General features: G+C 36.7%; 1 protein-coding gene across 1 annotated transcript; it reads right to left on the reverse strand.

Annotated features, from left to right (window-relative positions):
• Positions 1 to 8,417: 8,417 nt before the first annotated feature.
• On the reverse strand, positions 8,418 to 14,450 carry zgc:92606 (uncharacterized protein LOC100000242 homolog). Its single transcript, XM_027147915.2, has 5 exons — positions 14,292 to 14,450; positions 12,959 to 13,048; positions 12,766 to 12,844; positions 10,804 to 10,922; positions 8,418 to 8,940 (listed from the first exon to the last, which is right to left on the reverse strand). The coding sequence occupies exons 2-5, from the start codon at positions 13,046 to 13,048 to the stop codon at positions 8,875 to 8,877; spliced, it is 354 nt and encodes a 117-aa protein (XP_027003716.1). The 5' UTR covers positions 14,292 to 14,450; the 3' UTR covers positions 8,418 to 8,874.
• Between the last annotated feature and the right edge of the window lie 2,397 nt (positions 14,451 to 16,847).

Raw genomic sequence — 16,847 nt, forward strand, 5'->3', positions numbered from 1 at the left:
GGGCATCAAGGCAGGATACACCCTGGACGGAGTGACAACCCATCACAGGGCACACACACTCTCATTGCGTCACACTTCCTCATCACAATTTTATACTAACAGAAAGATTGGACACATTTCCTCTTCCTTTAAGTGCTGCATTTACTAGAAATAAGCTATTGTAAATCCTTGTGGTAAAATGGATCCTTTGGAATGTCAGTTTTTCTAGTCAAGAATTAGAAACAATTTCCACTATCAAATACAAACAATTCTCTGATATATCTTCAAAACGCCAAAAATTCAAAAACATCTGCAGGTGATTTACTCCACATGCTTTGGAACTGCTCTGTATTAAATGACTTCTGTGAATATATAATTTATCTCTCTTCAAATGTTATAGGTACTTAAATAATGATAAATAATGAGCTTAGAAATGTATATTAATGAACTGGAAATCTACACATCCTGTATCAAGTAGGTGTTCAATAATCAACAATATTTTTGCATACTGCACACCTGAGAAAATCCTTTCCAAAGACTTTTGAAAGAGTTTGGGAAATTTATTCAGAATATTTACCCACGATCACTGTAAAAAGACCTTACATGTATCTTATACAGCTAAGCAGTGAGGGTTGAGCTCATCAGTGGCAGTTTGGTGGACCTGGGATTTGAATGCATAAACGTCTGATAAGCAGTCCAGTGCCTTTACCATTGATTAGAAATTAAATTAATGATAAATACACTTAAATGTAATGTCCTTTTTATGGTCCTTCACTAATGTACTAATGATCAGTATAGCAATTTATGCAAATATAAATATACCCATTCTGTGAATTGTTTTTGTGGATACAATCTTTTTAAAAGCACCAAAACAATATGTAGCTTTAGGCAGAAATATGGCCAAAGTGTAAAGACCCTTGTTGTCCAGCGCACCTTTCAACCCAAAGCAAAGGCATAAAAAACTGTGCTGTAAAATTAAATTGGATTTTAACACACAGGCTGAGCAGCAAGTGGCTTATATAGGAAGTCACACATAGACGAACTAGCCAGAGATGCACATTGGTTCACACATTGGTGGTGTCTCACCTAACAACCCATGCATGGCCAGATTCTCTCACACCACCAACCCTTCTTCTCTATCTGCCCTTTAACATCCCTCCAACCCTTCAACAAACTATAACAAACACACATATATGCCTCTTTGTTGATACTGGCTTCTGAGTTGGGCCGACAAACAAAACAAACATGTAGCCAATGAGCAGAAAGGGGCGTGTCTTGTCAATATGCGACTGAGACAGTGTTAAGAGCGCATGTCTGACATAGCAGAAAGCGATTGAAACATTGGCATGGCAGATAAAAACGAAAAGCAAAGAAGGCTTACGATAAGGCAAGAAGTAGGACCCGTGTAAATATAGGATCAGCTTTCCAGTCCTGGAGAGAACTGAAGGAGTGGGAAGGCCTGCGATGGGATGCCAAGGTTGCTTTTTTCCTTCTCGATAGGTGAGTAACGTTGGTTTTGCTTTGTTTAACAGAGTTAATATAGGCCGTCCTTTGCATGATTATGCTTGTGTGTCATTTTTGCTTGTTTGTTTATCTGCAATCGTATTGTTCTTCCCTTCAGCTATGATAAAGACACATTTCTTTCCTTTAGTTGCCTGAGTTACATATGTATGTGTGGGTGGAGCTATCAGTACAGGGGTGGGACCTATTTGGGTTAGGGGCGTGTTTGTTTTGGTGATTTCAAATGTCAACATTGGCTTTCAAACATTGTACACACCACCTTTAAGCTACTCAAATCTGGAGTCATTAAAACTGTTTATTTGATAATAGTGCTTGTGTACTTCCTCCAGAAACAAGAACAGTAAGCAGCAGGAAGTTTAGCAGCACTTTTGATCTCACTTTTGTATGATTTAAATGATTCAATCTAGATGGCCTTAATTATCATGGCTTTAACCTTATCCTAAACGAATAAATAGCTGTTCAAGTAAATGATTTTTGTTCAGTATTATAAATATGAATAGCAATTCCTGTCTGTTCTAGTTCAGTCAACTTTCCAGTGAACTAAAAAGGCAACTTTAGAACCAGTAGGTGCATTTTAGTAGTGAGATGCCAGTAGGTTCAGTCCTTACAGATGTGAGGTTCTCAACACAAATTAGACTTTTTGCATAACTGAACAGATATCGTGTTGTTCTTTCGGGTGTTCCCTTGCTCACACATGCTAACAATGCTAATTGCAAGAATTTCAATCTGAAAAGTGTGGTAGGAAAACTGCAGCAAAATGTGGTCGCCTTTAAACTACATTTACAATTATTTATTATAGAAAAAAAATAAATCATTTGCTGTTATTGCATATTATATATTCAAACTGATGCAGTGCTCCATTTTTCAGAATAAATTACTTCTCCTGTCTCACCATTTTTTCATGATACTATACTTTTTTGTGAAAAATGCAGATATTAAATTGTGTTTATGTAAGCTTAGAGTGGTTATTACTGTTACTCTACACTAATACTGTTTGTCCTTCCATTACACTGCCACAGGTTTTGAGACTGTTCCCCTGAAAATGTTTACTAATGATTCATATTTTATGAAAGATGAATCCACAAGACAGACACCCACTATTGAGCTGCTTTGAAACTCTGTACAGTTTGCTCTGAAACATCAATTCTGTGATGGGGTCTGCTCACCAGTCAGACCGCATTGAAGCCGATATATAGGTAATGTGTTGGAAATATAGTTACGAAGGTTGATTGTGTAATGTTTTACAGGTTTGTGGACACCTGACCATCAAACATACTGAATATTTTTCTCCCAAACTGCTGCCACTAAATTGAAAGCACACCGTGGTATAGAATATCTTTGTATGCTGTAGCACTCCCTTTGTTATGCTGTATCTCAACCTGTTCCAACATGACAATTCTCCTATGCACAAAGCAAGCTACATGAAGACATGGTTTGTGAAGGTTGGAGTGGTAGAACTTCAGTTTTCTACACAAAGCCCTGACCTCAAGCCTCAAGCTCTGATCAACTCATATTTTTTTTGTATTTTTGTATGTTTTGTATCGTTTGTATGCACTGTCTTTTGTCCTGCACTGTTTGCGCTAGGTTGCACAGATGCTTAGTGGCTTTTTTTAATGATCAGGCATCTCTGCTGTCAGTGTTACATGTTTGTCATCGCCAGGCGACTCCCCACCAAACCCCCTCATGCATTTGCACACAAACTTAATAATGCATTTGTTGTTGAATGAGAAAGTCTCTACAACCATACTCCAAAATCTAGTAGAAAACCTATAGAAAAGAGGCGGTTACCATATTCAGCTAAGGGGACTGGAATGGCCCAGTAAGCTGATTGATTGATTGATTGATTGATTGATTGATTGATTGATAGATAGATAGATAGATAGATAGATAGATAGATAGATAGATAGATAGATAGATAGATAGATAGATAGATAGATAGATAGATAGATAGATAGATAGATAGAACCCACACCTGCACAATGCTGCATGTCTGTTTTTCTTTTCTTTTTTTTTTCTTTTTTTTTGACCACAAAATTTATCATATAACTATACAAAAAAAAAACAAAGTATTTTCATTCAATACAGATGAGTCACTCCTGAGACAGACTCATGGAATTGTGGGATAATTTTGCACTGCACCATGGTCATCAACATCTCATTTACATCTCTTCTTTCCCTCCATCATATCTATCTATATTACAATGCCTTACTTACATTGTTAAATGTAATTAAACTCATAGTAGTTTAAACACAAACCAGTTACATCCTTTAAACCACACTGATGTTCAATGCTGTAAGCTCAGCTTCATACAAAACAGAATAATAGTGATAAAACGATAAAAAAAAAAAAAAAAAACGTCGCCACACCACTGTTTAAATTCCATTCCTTCCTCAAGCACACACCCAAAGTCTGTCACTGGCTTCCTCTTCCATCCATGCCCCCCTTTTTTTCCACTCAGGCACCATACACGCTCTCATTGCTGTAGGTCATGTACAGGAACAGGTCCTCCTCATGGTGTTCCTGTAACACACATGGAGACAGAGATCATTACACCACCACTATGGAATAAAAACACTGTCAATAATAATCGTACGTAATTCAAAGCATTGTGTGTAAATTTTAATTTAGTTGTGCGTAATTTAAAACTATTGTGCGTAATTATGTTTTTTGTGAAGTTGGATCCCAAAATCTACGGCCACAACAGTTTACAGATACGAGATTTTGTGTGTTTGTTCAAATACGACTCCAAAATGTACGACTATGACAGTTTACAGACACAACGCTTGTTTTCACAACACCTCTTTTTTACACACGAAAACGGTCTGCGAAACAACTGTCAAAAATACGCCATCACGTTCACCCGCATTACTATCTGAGGGAAGATGAATCGATTCCACGAAGCGCGCATGCGCCCCGCCCTCTTCTAAACCACTCATAGAAACCACTGGTGCCGAAATGGCGGGTTAGTTATCACTAATAACAGAGAGAATTTTGTGCTAACACTTTAAAATAATGGTCTGTTGGTAACGAGTGACTGTGCAGGAAGTAATAGATAGTACTGCATTAACACTGAGCTTAATACTACTAACTAATATGGAAGCAAGATGAACTAAGCAGTATAAGTAATAGCAAAGGGAATCGAACCGCGACCCTGGAGCTGTGAGGCAAACATGCTAACCACTAAGCCACCGATATGTTTTCAACCAATTAATCTTGAATGTCTTTTAATACAACCCATATCATAGTCTTTAACCAGCTGTGATTTCTTAATATAATGAGTTTTGTTTTTCCACAGAAATTGGAAAACGATCGAATTAGATTTCTTAACATTAACTGTAGAAACTTACAGGGAGTGGCATGGATAGATTATTTTGGAAATAGCTCAAAGATTTCCTTATATCTATTAACTGGTTAGAAAAGTTAACGTCTTCTCTTCTAATAGCATTTTTAGATAAAACTATTGCTAAAGATTTCACTTCGTCTTTAACCTAAATTGAAGAGATGATAGAGTCCGTTGATGAGTGAATGGGAAGTAGCTCACATTTTTTAATATTAAGGGTAAATCCTGAAGCTTTAGGGAAAATCGAGACTGAATTTAGGGCAACATCAACCATGAATTTATTCTTTAAAAGGATTGCTGTGTCGTCTGCAAATTGACTAATTTTAAATTCCTTTAGATCCCATGCAAATCGGCGTTATGATTAATGAGTAATATAAGTGATTGAGTGGCTAGAATAAACAGTTTGGGAGAAATCAGGCATCCCTGCCTAATTCCGCAGAGCACTTCAAACCTAGGAGTTATACTAGGATTCAGGGATACAGAACTATACGTCAGTATAAAACATCTTAATTATTTTACAAAAATTACTCCCAAAACCTAAAAACTCTAAGATTTCAAATAAAAAAGTATGTTCAACAGTATCAAATGCCTTGTAAAAGTCAAGAAATAAAATAAAAAACATTATTTTAAAGTGTTAGCACAAATTTCTCTCTGTTATTAGTGATAACTAACCCACCATTTCGGCGCCAGTGGTTTCTATGAGTGGTTTAGAAGAGGGCGGGGCGCATGCACACTTCGTGGAATCGATTCATCTTCCCTCAGATAGTAATGCGGGTGAACGTGATGGCGTATTTTTGACAGTTGTTTCGCAGACCGTTTTCGTGTGTAAAAAAGAGGTGTTGTGAAAACAAGCGTTGTGTCTGTAAACTGTCATAGTCGTACATTTTGGAGTTGTATTTGAACAAACACACAAAATCTCGTATCTGTTGTGGCCGTAGATTTTGGGATCCAACTCCACAAAAAACATAATTACGTACAATAGTTTTAAATTACGCACAACTAAATTAAAATTTACAGACAATGCTTTGAATTACGTACGATTATTATTGACAGTGTTTTTATTCCAAACACCACCACCACAAAAAAAAATCAAAATAAATACAAGCTTATCACCACAATAAATCAGCATTTCACAAAAATGTGTCATAATTAAAGTTTTTAATTATTTGATGATCTGATTTTTTTTCCTAATGATGCATTTGGATATTGGGGCTAATTTCATAGGCTATATAAATTCTACAAGTAACTGGACAATTTAGAAAAAAGTCATTTAACAGTCATTCACAAAGCATTTTGTTGCTGAAAGCTTATTCTAAGCCTGCAAAAAATACTGGTGCACTAGAGGAATACTAAATAGAAAAAAACTAATTTTGAACAATATTTGCAGTTTATGGGAGTGCAGCAGTAGTTCAGGCGGTTCTAGACCTTTTTTAGGGTGACTCCAGCCCCCCTGTCTGTGTTCTCAGCCACCCTAAAACCTTAAGTATATTTTTTTACTTTCAAAAATAAAAATTACGTTAAAATGCAGGACATGTCGTCGATGGGAAAGAAAATTATTTATCAGTTTGATCCAAGAGCGGTTTTTTACTTTACTTTTATGCGCGTGCGTTGTAGTCTTTCCAAAGTGCGTCATCAGCTGTCTACTTTATTTGAACGGAGAAGCGCAGGCACGCGTAGCGTACACGCGCAGTCAGAGCTGGAGGCGTTTATCTACAACGTTTAATCGGCGGAAAGCCGCAAAATGTCTTGCGAATATTTTTTTATTAATATCTGCATTGATTGGACACACTGTTCGTAGAGAATGCACACATACATGAACTGATTTAATTCAAGACTGGCATCATTACATCATGCATAAAATTTTGGTGTCCACTTTTGCCATTTTAAATAATACCATAACTTTTGGCTTACTATGTAGTCATATAATATATAGCCTAATATAAAACTCTTCTTGTTTTACATTCTCACTGAGGGCTAAGCCCTCCTAAAGATGAAATCTAGAACCGCCCCTGGTTCAGTAATTGTGGAGTAAGGCAATACTGGCTGTTTTAGAGGTAAACTAAAAAAAAAAAAAAATTTAAATCCCATTACCAGATTTTAAACTTTTTAAGACTTTAAACTTGCTCAATGTTTTTTGAGACACCTATAATGCCTTGGAGAGAATATGGTGCAGTTAATACATGAGAACTTGAAGCTGGCAACCTTACTAAAATAGAAAGTACTTATTTGCTCATCAATACACACGTATAAGACTGTTACTCTACACTAATACTGTTTGTCCTTCCATTACACTGCCACAGGTTTTGAGACTGTTCCCCTGAAAACATTTACTAATGATTCATATTTTATGAAAGATGAATCTGCAAGACAGACACCCACTATCGAGCTGCTTTGAAACTCTGTACAGTTTGCTCTGAAACATCAATTCTGTGATGGGGTCTGCTCACCAGTCAGACCGCATTGAAGCCGATATATTGGTAATGTGTTGGAATTATAGTTAATAAGGTTTGTTGTGTAATGTTTTACAGGTTTGTGGACACCTGACCATCAAACATACTGAATATTTTTCCCCAAACTGCTGCCACTAAATTGAAAGCACACAGTGGTATAGAATATCTTTGTATGCTGTAGCACTCCCTTTGTTATGCTGTATCTCAACCTGTTCCAACATGACAATTCTCCTATGCACAAAGCAAGCTATATGAAGACATGGTTTGTGAAGGTTGGAGTGGTAGAACTTCAGTTTTCAACACAAAGCCCTGACCTCAAGCCTCAAGCTCTGATCAACTCATCGCAATACTCATAAACTCATAACTGCTGCTGTACTGTAGAATATACAGTATGTACATTGGTCGGTGCTTCTTTTGTGTATTGTCTTGTAGTGTTTTTTATCGTTTGTATGCTTGTTTGTCCTGCACTGTTTGCGCTTGGTTGCACAGATGCTTAGTGGCCTTTTTTTTAAATGATCAGGCATCTCTGCTGTCAGTGTTACGTTTGTCATCGCCAGGCGACTCCCCACCAAACCTCCTCATGCATTTGCACCCAAACTTACTAATGCATTTGTTGTTGACACGGTGTTGATGGCACGGTGGCTTAGTGGTTAGCACGGTGGCTTAGTGGTTAGCACGTTCGCCTCTGGAAAATTGTCTGTAGTGTGTGATTGTGTGAGTGTATGAGAATGTGTGTGTGCCCTGCGACGGGTTGGCACTCCGTCCAGGGTGTGTCCTGCCTCGGTGCCCGATGACGCCTGAGATAGGAAATGAGTGAGAGAGAGTGAGTGAGAAAGTCTCTACAAGCATACTCCAAAATCTTGTAGAAAACCTATAGAAAAGAGGTGGTTACCATATTCAGCTAAGGGGACTGGAATGGCCCAATAAGCTTGGTATTTTCTAAATTCTGAGTTTTGTGCATATCACACACTTTGATTTTATGATAGATAGATAGATAGATAGATAGATAGATAGATAGATAGATAGATAGATAGATAGATAGATAGATAGACAGACAGACAGACAGACAGACAGACAGACAGACAGACAGACAGACATATAAATAAAACCCACACCTGCACAATGCTGCATGTCTGTCTTTTTTTTTTTTTTTTGACCACAAAATTTATCATATAACTATACAAAAAAAACAAAGTATTTTCATTAAATACAGATGAGTCACTCCTGAGACAGAGTCATGGAATTGTGGGATAATTCTGCACTGCACCATGGTCATCAACATCTCATTAACATCTCATTTACATCTCCTCTTTCCCTCCATCATATCCATCTATATTACAATGCCTTACTTACATTGTTAAATGTAATTAAACTCATAGTAGTTTAAACACAAACCAGTTACATCCTTTAAACCACACTGATGTTCAATGCTGTAAGCTCAGCTTCATACAAAACGGATTAATTGTGGTAAAACAATAAAAAAACGTCGCCACACCACTGTTTAAATTCCATTCCTTCCTCAAGCACACACCCAAAGTCTGTCACTGGCTTCCTCTTCCATCCATGCCCCCCTTTTTTTCCACTCAGGCACCATACACGCTCTCATTGCTGTAGGTCATGTACAGGAACAGGTCCTCCTCATGGTGTTCCTGTAACACACATGGAGACAGAGATCATTACACCACCACCACAAAAAATAAATAAATAAATACAAGCTCATGACCAGAATAAATCAGCATAAATTTCACAAAAAATGTGTCATAATTAAAGTTTTTAATTATTTGATGATCTGATTCTTTTTTCCTAATGATGCATTTGGATATTGGGGATAATTTCATACGCTATATAAATTCTACAAGTAACTGGACAATTTAGAAAAAAAGTCATTAGATAAATCTAATTTTGAACAATGTTTGCAACTTATCGGAGTGCAGCAGTAGTTCAGTAATTGTGGAGTAAGACAATACTGGCTGTTTTAGAGGTAAACTAAAAAAATAATAATAATTTAAATCCCATTACCAGATTTTATACTTTTTAAGACTTTAAACTTGCTGAATGTTTTCTGAGACACCTATAATGCCTTGGAGAGAATATGGTGCAGTTAATACATGATAACTTGAAGCTGGTAACCTTACTAAAATAGAAAGTACTTATTTGCTCATCAATACACACGTATAAGGCCTCAGTGGCAATTTACAGAAAATATATTTGACGCCTGTATTTAGATTTGACATTAAGTATGGAATAAAAACACTGTCAATAATAATCGTACGTAATTCAAAGCATTTGTGTGTAAATTTTAATTTTGCGGAGTTGGATCCCAAAATCTACGGCCACGACAGTTTACAGATACGAGATTTTGTGTGTTTGTTCAAATACAACTCCAAAATGTACGACTATGACAGTTTACACACACAATGCTTGTTTTCACAACACCTCTTTTTCACACGAAAACGGTCTGCGAAACAACTGTCAAAAATACGTCATCACGTTCACAGGCAAATATCAGAAAATGACTTTTGATACTTAAGTACAGTAAATATCAGATAGCCTACTTTAAGATTTTTACTTGAGTAAAATTCTAAAAGGTGACTTTCACTTCTACCAAAGTCTTTTTCTAGTATGATACTTGTACTTTTACTCAAGTATTGCTTTCTAATACTTTATACAACACTGACGATGAGTGAGCGCTTGGCTGCTGATCCGCCATTTCGGCGCCAGTGGTTTAAAAGTGGGTGGGGTGGATGCACACTTCGTGGAATCGATTCATCTTCCCTCGGATAGTAATACCTGTGAACGTGATGACGTATTTTTGACAGTTGTTTCGCACACCGTTTTCGAGAGTGAAAAAGAGGTGTTGTGAAAACAAGCGTTGTGTGTGTAAACTGTCAGAGTCGTACATTTTGGAGTTGTATTTGAACAAACACACAAAATCTCGTATCTGTAAACTGTCGTGGCCGTAAATTTTGGGATCCAACTCCGCAAAATTAAAATTTACACACAAATGCTTTGAATTACGTACGATTATTATTGACAGTGTTTTTATTCCATACTAAGCACCTTTACAATATTGGGTTTAGCCAATCACATTTGTATTCAATCATGAAACATGCCACAGTCTGTAGGTGAGAAAATCCTGCCATTGCTCCTTAATAAATATGTCCCTCATGGTCAATCAGTGATGCAACAAAAAAAAATCCATACATCTATTTCCTGTCTTATTCTACACAGGGTCATGAGGAGCCTGCAGTCTATCCTTCCTGCATGAGGTGCAAACCCATTCACAAATTTTGGACAATTTAGATATGTCTATCATCCAACATGTCTTTTGACAGCAGGTGGAATCTCTATACTATAAATAAACTTTTTTAAAGCTCTATCTCTTTTAAGCAATGAAAACTCTACATTCTTTAACACATTGTCAGGTTAACTTAAATGTGTTGTGTTCGAAAAGTGTGTGTGTGTGTGTGTGTGTGTGTGTGTGTGTGTGTGTGTGTGTGTGTATATAATACCTCATACAAGACAGAAAGTGGGCAGCTGGAAGGAGGAAGACAATTTTTCACAAAAAAGAAGAGCGCTTCTTCTGGCCTTAGGGATACTCGCTGTCTGATCAGGAAGCACAACTGCCCAACTGAGAGAAAGATACAATCAGTCTGTTATTCTCAAAACAGTACAGTCTTCATAAAGATGTCAAAAATATGTCTGTTCTCTGTGGCCTATTTTGAATTACTTAAAAATTCTGAATGAATAAATTAAAGTGCACACACAGACCCAAATATCACAACAAAGCGTGTTAATGTAACTCGTATGAGGAGTGAAAAATTTAAAAGAGGACAAAAACGATCATGTAATGCAGACCAGTTTAGTTAAAGAAAAACAAGGTGATAAAATTATATATTGATTGCTCCTACACAATATTCTGCCAGGATGTCAAATTTAAATTTAATTTCAACTTTATTTATGTCGTTTATTTTGTTACCAGAACTGCAAACTCTTAAAGAGAGTTACACAACACAAAAAAGTTACACAACCATTTTGATGTAAACTAGTGAGTAAATGTTTAGATGCTTATTTATTTTTTTGTTTAGTGCCTGCGTATTTTTTTTTTTTGCCTGTGAAAGTAACACTGAATGGAATAAATGCCACCCATTCAGCAGCACTTGCTTCTGACTCACTACTGTGAAGGGAAAAGACACAAAAAATATGGAAATTACCCCAGAGTGGTAAAACGTTTTAGAAAGCAATCAGGAAACATTTAACTAGTAGAAGTTACTCAGAACTGTGCCAGTTTCCCACCCAAGAAATGGCAGATGATCCAATCAACATCTGAATCTGTAATGATTTGAGGAAGTATTTTGAATTCTTAGATAAAAACTGTTTTGACTTCTAAAATTCCTGCTTACTAAAATGATAAACAAACAATGCTTTAAGTTCATTCATGTGAAATATGATCCATCAAATGTATGTTTAACATAGATAACACAAGACAAGTACATACACACTCACTTTATTAGGAACACCTAATAAACGTATGTAACATGAATGTACAACCACAGTCCATACGGTGGCAGCAGTTCAATGGATATAATCATGCACATACTTTAGATAATGGGGAAAAAAATGTTGTCTCTGTGTCTGTGATTGTGATACCAGATTGGATTTGGTACCAGATTGGGTGAGGCTGGGTCCCTAATTGCTAAATTACTGAACCAAAAAGATTAAATAGGCCTAAAACAAAGTGGGTGATCGTACACGTACAAATCATTTTAAAGCTGATGATAATTAGGAAGTGTTTAAAAATGTGTTTTTTTGGGGTGGTTTTTTGACCAACACTCTCCTGCTCAACACTGAACAGCATCAACAGAGAAAATGTCAGCCTTCTGTAACGTTGGCAAAAAAATAAGAAAAAACATTATATTATGACATGGAGAATCTCTTGAAAATCCACATTACAGCTGCATTTACACAATGGACAAAATTCTTGACCACGCAACTGATAATACCCTGCACCCGTTCAACCGAATATGGGGGAATTTGTTTATATGGGAAGTTTTCCTGCCGTTTTCAGTCTAATGGTCCTGTGTATTTTTAAAATGTTTATCACTATATTTTCAAATGGAAAAGAGCAGAAGTTGAAACACAAGCAACAGTTTGTGCAAAATTAAAATGACCAACATACCAAAAATGTGACAAAGATAATAAAAATTCTAGGTTATTAAAATGACAGAAGAGTTCACTTCACATTTCCTAATGATCAAAGTACCATCAATTTCATTGCATCTCTTTTGAGCAATTTTTTTTTTTACTTTCACCCTTTTATGCATCACCTTGCATGATAATGTTAATTGTATGATATGAGAAACGACAAAAAATGTTTTATAAAAAAAAAATAAATAAATGTTTTATAAATCAGCTTTGATTTCCTTGAGACTGAGTTTTACTACTTAAAAAAAAGCAGGGAAAGACACACTCACCTGTTAGGTCTGAGGGAACGAGGTATTTCTTTTTGTCGAGTTCAGGGGCACAGGATCTTGCAGCTCTCTCTATAATGATCTAATAAAGGAAACAATAATGAATTTCAATGAACAATGTAAATAAAATAAAGCCAATAACCTCATTGCACTCATTGTCAAGCTGGCAAACCATTGTTATTTTTGACACACTAACCGGAATTTTGTCAGGATGTTTGGCACGAACCCTCGCTCCCTCCAATCTCCTGGCCTCGAACGGAACACTGCACTGGTACTGGCTACTCATCTGAAGACCAGAAACACACAGTAAGCTTGAGATCAAATCTTAAATACACTGAACGAGACTACTGCACACCGTTTGAGAGGAAAAATAACAAACCTACAATAGCTGCTGTTACATATTTAAGGCCTCTTTCTCATATACATTGCTCTGCTATTTTTGTGTAAATTTGTGCAGAGTGTGTCAGATTCTGAAAGGTTATGTGTGGTGAGAAACAAAAGTAAGTCAAGTCAACTTTACTGCTATGTGTATTCAGATTTTAAAAGGAATGAAGCATGAGCAAACTTGCCTATTCTCAAACCTCCCTGGTTTTAATTTGCTGGCACTATTTATAGACAGTGCAGGTCTACACACGTGTTCACCTCCTGATAGTGAGGCGAGACTCGTGATGTACTGATTGTTGTTGTTGTGTTTATTAACAGATAGGAATTCAATTTCTTATTGTTAAAAAAGGTGTTAGTGCGTGCAAATCTGCAGATCACTAATAACACACGTGCAGAAAACAGGTATTTAGAAATAAAGTTTCTCAGTGCTCTCCAGTGGACGGATATCTCATGAGGCATGAATTCTTATGCCAGTGTTCCCAGGTTAGGCTGCATATCCACTCAGACCCTGACTCGTATAATGCGGTCAATGGAAACAAATAAAGTTTCTATATGTTGAAAAAGTATAAACCGTGGACTCCTTCAGAAGAAAAATACTGATTTGCTATGTACGACTGTATACGATATAAGTACTCTGTGACTTGTTGGCTGTCATGTGCATGGCCCTCAATTTTACAAATGAAATTTATACATCATGCAACTGCTTCTATCTCAGCATGCAAAATCTCAGACTATCTTGATTATTATGACTTCTATCTTTCAGTAACTTTTCTGTTACTATATTTTTCATTCTTTTTAGCCACCATCTGACCATGGTCTCAGATTGTTATAAATTTTGTGAGTTTTATTGGACCTACTTCAAGACACTTAAGATTGTCTCAAGGTCCTAGATTACATCTCTTCAACCCTACCTGCGTCTAGTTAATATTAATTACTGGTTGTTAAATTAGCTACTTGTTTGGCGAGTAGTTGACTGAGTGGTTGAGCTTCATTACTGTCTAGATCACAGAGTATTTCTTATTTATAGGCTGTACTGACCTATAAATATAAACTGACCTATTATTTCTGAAATTACGTCAAACGATATTTATATTACCCTCTGCAGCACATGTGAATTAGATGACTCACAATTACAACTAACCCACCTTTTGAGCTTCTTAACAGATGGACGACGTCGACAAAAAAAGATATCCGGATCCTAAAATGTGCTTTTCCAATTCTTTCCAAGATCGGGTCTTTTTTTAAAATGTCGACGGTCCACTACTAAAAACAACAACAAACCCTGTACCGCCTCCTTATGAGGATTTCAGCCAATAAGAAACATACAGGAAGATTGAAAACAGGTCTGTCCACTGAGAGCAAGGGTTTGGGTGGGGTTTTATTTATTTACTTTTCTTTCATTGGACAATACGCCTTGTCATTCAACAGCTGTTTAGGACACGCGAACCAATCAAAATGAAGGAAACCCGAGCGTGGCATGCTACGTGTCCGACGTGTTCATTTGGTGGTGTTCTGTTTTGTGCCGTGAGGAGGTTGTACTCTGTGCTTTGTGGAACAAACCTCCCACTTTGACGTGAAATTTAAAAAAAAAAAGTGCTTAAAACATATATTCTCGTTCTTTAAGATTGCTGAAGTTAGAGTTTACATTTTAAAATGTAAAGTCATGGCCAAAAGTTTTGGAAGTGATATGAATTTTGTGTCTTGCATAGTTTGCTGCTTCAGCTGTTGTGGTGTTTGTTCACATTGTTTCTAGATTATTGTGCTATTGAGTGATCAGATGCATTTTAAATCATTGCAAAAAGCTTTATTGGACAAAAAAAACTTTTCCTCAAAAAAAATGTAAAAAATTTCATTGGTCTTGGCTCTGGAATAAAAACCAGCTAACACCATTTCTCTAATCATATCATCAGCACATTTGAAAGTGTCATTAAGTACTAATCAGGTGAAATCATTATCATATTGATTTTAAAAGCAGACTGATTAGCATAAAAGGAGGGATGAAACGCTTTCCTGCAACGGTTACCTCTAAAGAAAGACGTGCATCTATCATTGCTTTGCATCAAAATATTGTACTTGAAAGAACCATTTACCAGATCATCAAAAACTTCAAGGAGAGAGTTTTGACTGCAGTTAAGAAGGTGTCAGGACCGTCTCCTCATGAGGAGTCAGCTACAGAATCGTGTCACCAGCAGTGCAGAGTTTGCTCAGGAATGGCAGCAGGTGGTTGTGAGTGCATGTGCACGCACAGTGAGATGAAGACTTTTGGACAACGGCCTGGTGTCAAGAAGGGCAGCAAAGAAGTCACTACTCTCCCAGAAAAACATCAAGAACAGACTAAAAATCTAGTCAAGTCAAGAAGCTTTTATTGTCATTTCAGACATATATAGCTGCTGCAATACACAGTTAGTCTTAGCCACATTAAGTGCATCTGTGCAACCTGGTGCAAACAGTGCAAGATAAAAGACAAAAAAAAAAAAACAACAATCCAAAAGCAGCACCGACCAGTGTAAATACCGTATGTTCAATCAATATTGCGTGTGCAGAAATACTGGAATGAACACATTAGTATTATATCAGCAGTTACATGAGGTATTGTAATGTATTGTGCAAAACAGAAAAAAGTAAAAGACAGCATGTGCAAAAAGCATGTAAACAGTTTGATATGGTGGTGCTGTAGGCATGGATGTACATTGGTAGAGTGTCTGCCTCTCCCCACGATCCAGGAGCAATTTAGTGATCCGTGCTAATTTTCCAGCATGATGGAAAGGAAAGGAGGAAACAGTAATATGAAGTAGCTCAAAGATTCTTACATTGAAATTTTGGATCAGTGGCCAGCCAACTCCCTAATTCCCAAAGAGAGCCTGTGGCCAATCCTCATAAGGTGAGTAGACAAGCAGAATCCCTCAAATTGTGATCAACTCTGCTCTGAGCACTAATAAGGAAAGAATGGATGGCCATTAGTCAGGATTTGGACCAGAAGTTAATATTCAGCATTCCAGAGCAAATTGCAAATGTTATGAAGAACAAGGATCAACACTAAATATTGACTGTTTGCATATATTAAATGCCAATTAAAGCATTTAAAACTTATGAAATGCTTATCACTGTTTTCCGTGGAAAAATAATCTTCAAATACTCAAGCAACAAACTTTGTAAAACACAAAATTTACATCACTGCCAAATCTTTTTGCCATGACTGTAGGCTATAAGCCATTGTCATGGTGCAGGGAAAGCTTGAGGGTAATACTTGAAGCAGCTGTGCAGTAATCAGCCATTTGAAACTGTTTAGGTGGTATATACTTTAAACCTTTTAAAGGGATTTAAGCTACTGTTGGGTGCAAAAAATACACGCCTATACATCTTCTGTCTGGAGCCTCTCCCATGAGCACTGGTCAGTATATGTAGTGGATGGGATACCAGTTCATTGCATGGTACATGCACATACATAGTGCTATACATCTACCTAGTGCCATATTTCTGGGAGGTGGGAGAAGACGGAAGAAGATGTACAGAAAGTACTAAAACAGTATTTATGATGGCAGTCAAAGTATAATCTGCAGTAGTCTAATACTGATAAACAATATTGAGCTTAAACAAGCACTTGAACTGACTTTGAAATGAAAAGACAGGACACCTTTTTTAATGACATAACCAAGTCAGGTTAGTAAAGTGAATTGACAGGATGAGCTGTAAACTTGTAA

The sequence above is a fragment of the Tachysurus fulvidraco genome, chromosome 3 (genome assembly GCF_022655615.1).
Source record: "Tachysurus fulvidraco isolate hzauxx_2018 chromosome 3, HZAU_PFXX_2.0, whole genome shotgun sequence".
Taxonomy (NCBI): Eukaryota; Metazoa; Chordata; class Actinopteri; order Siluriformes; family Bagridae; genus Tachysurus; species Tachysurus fulvidraco.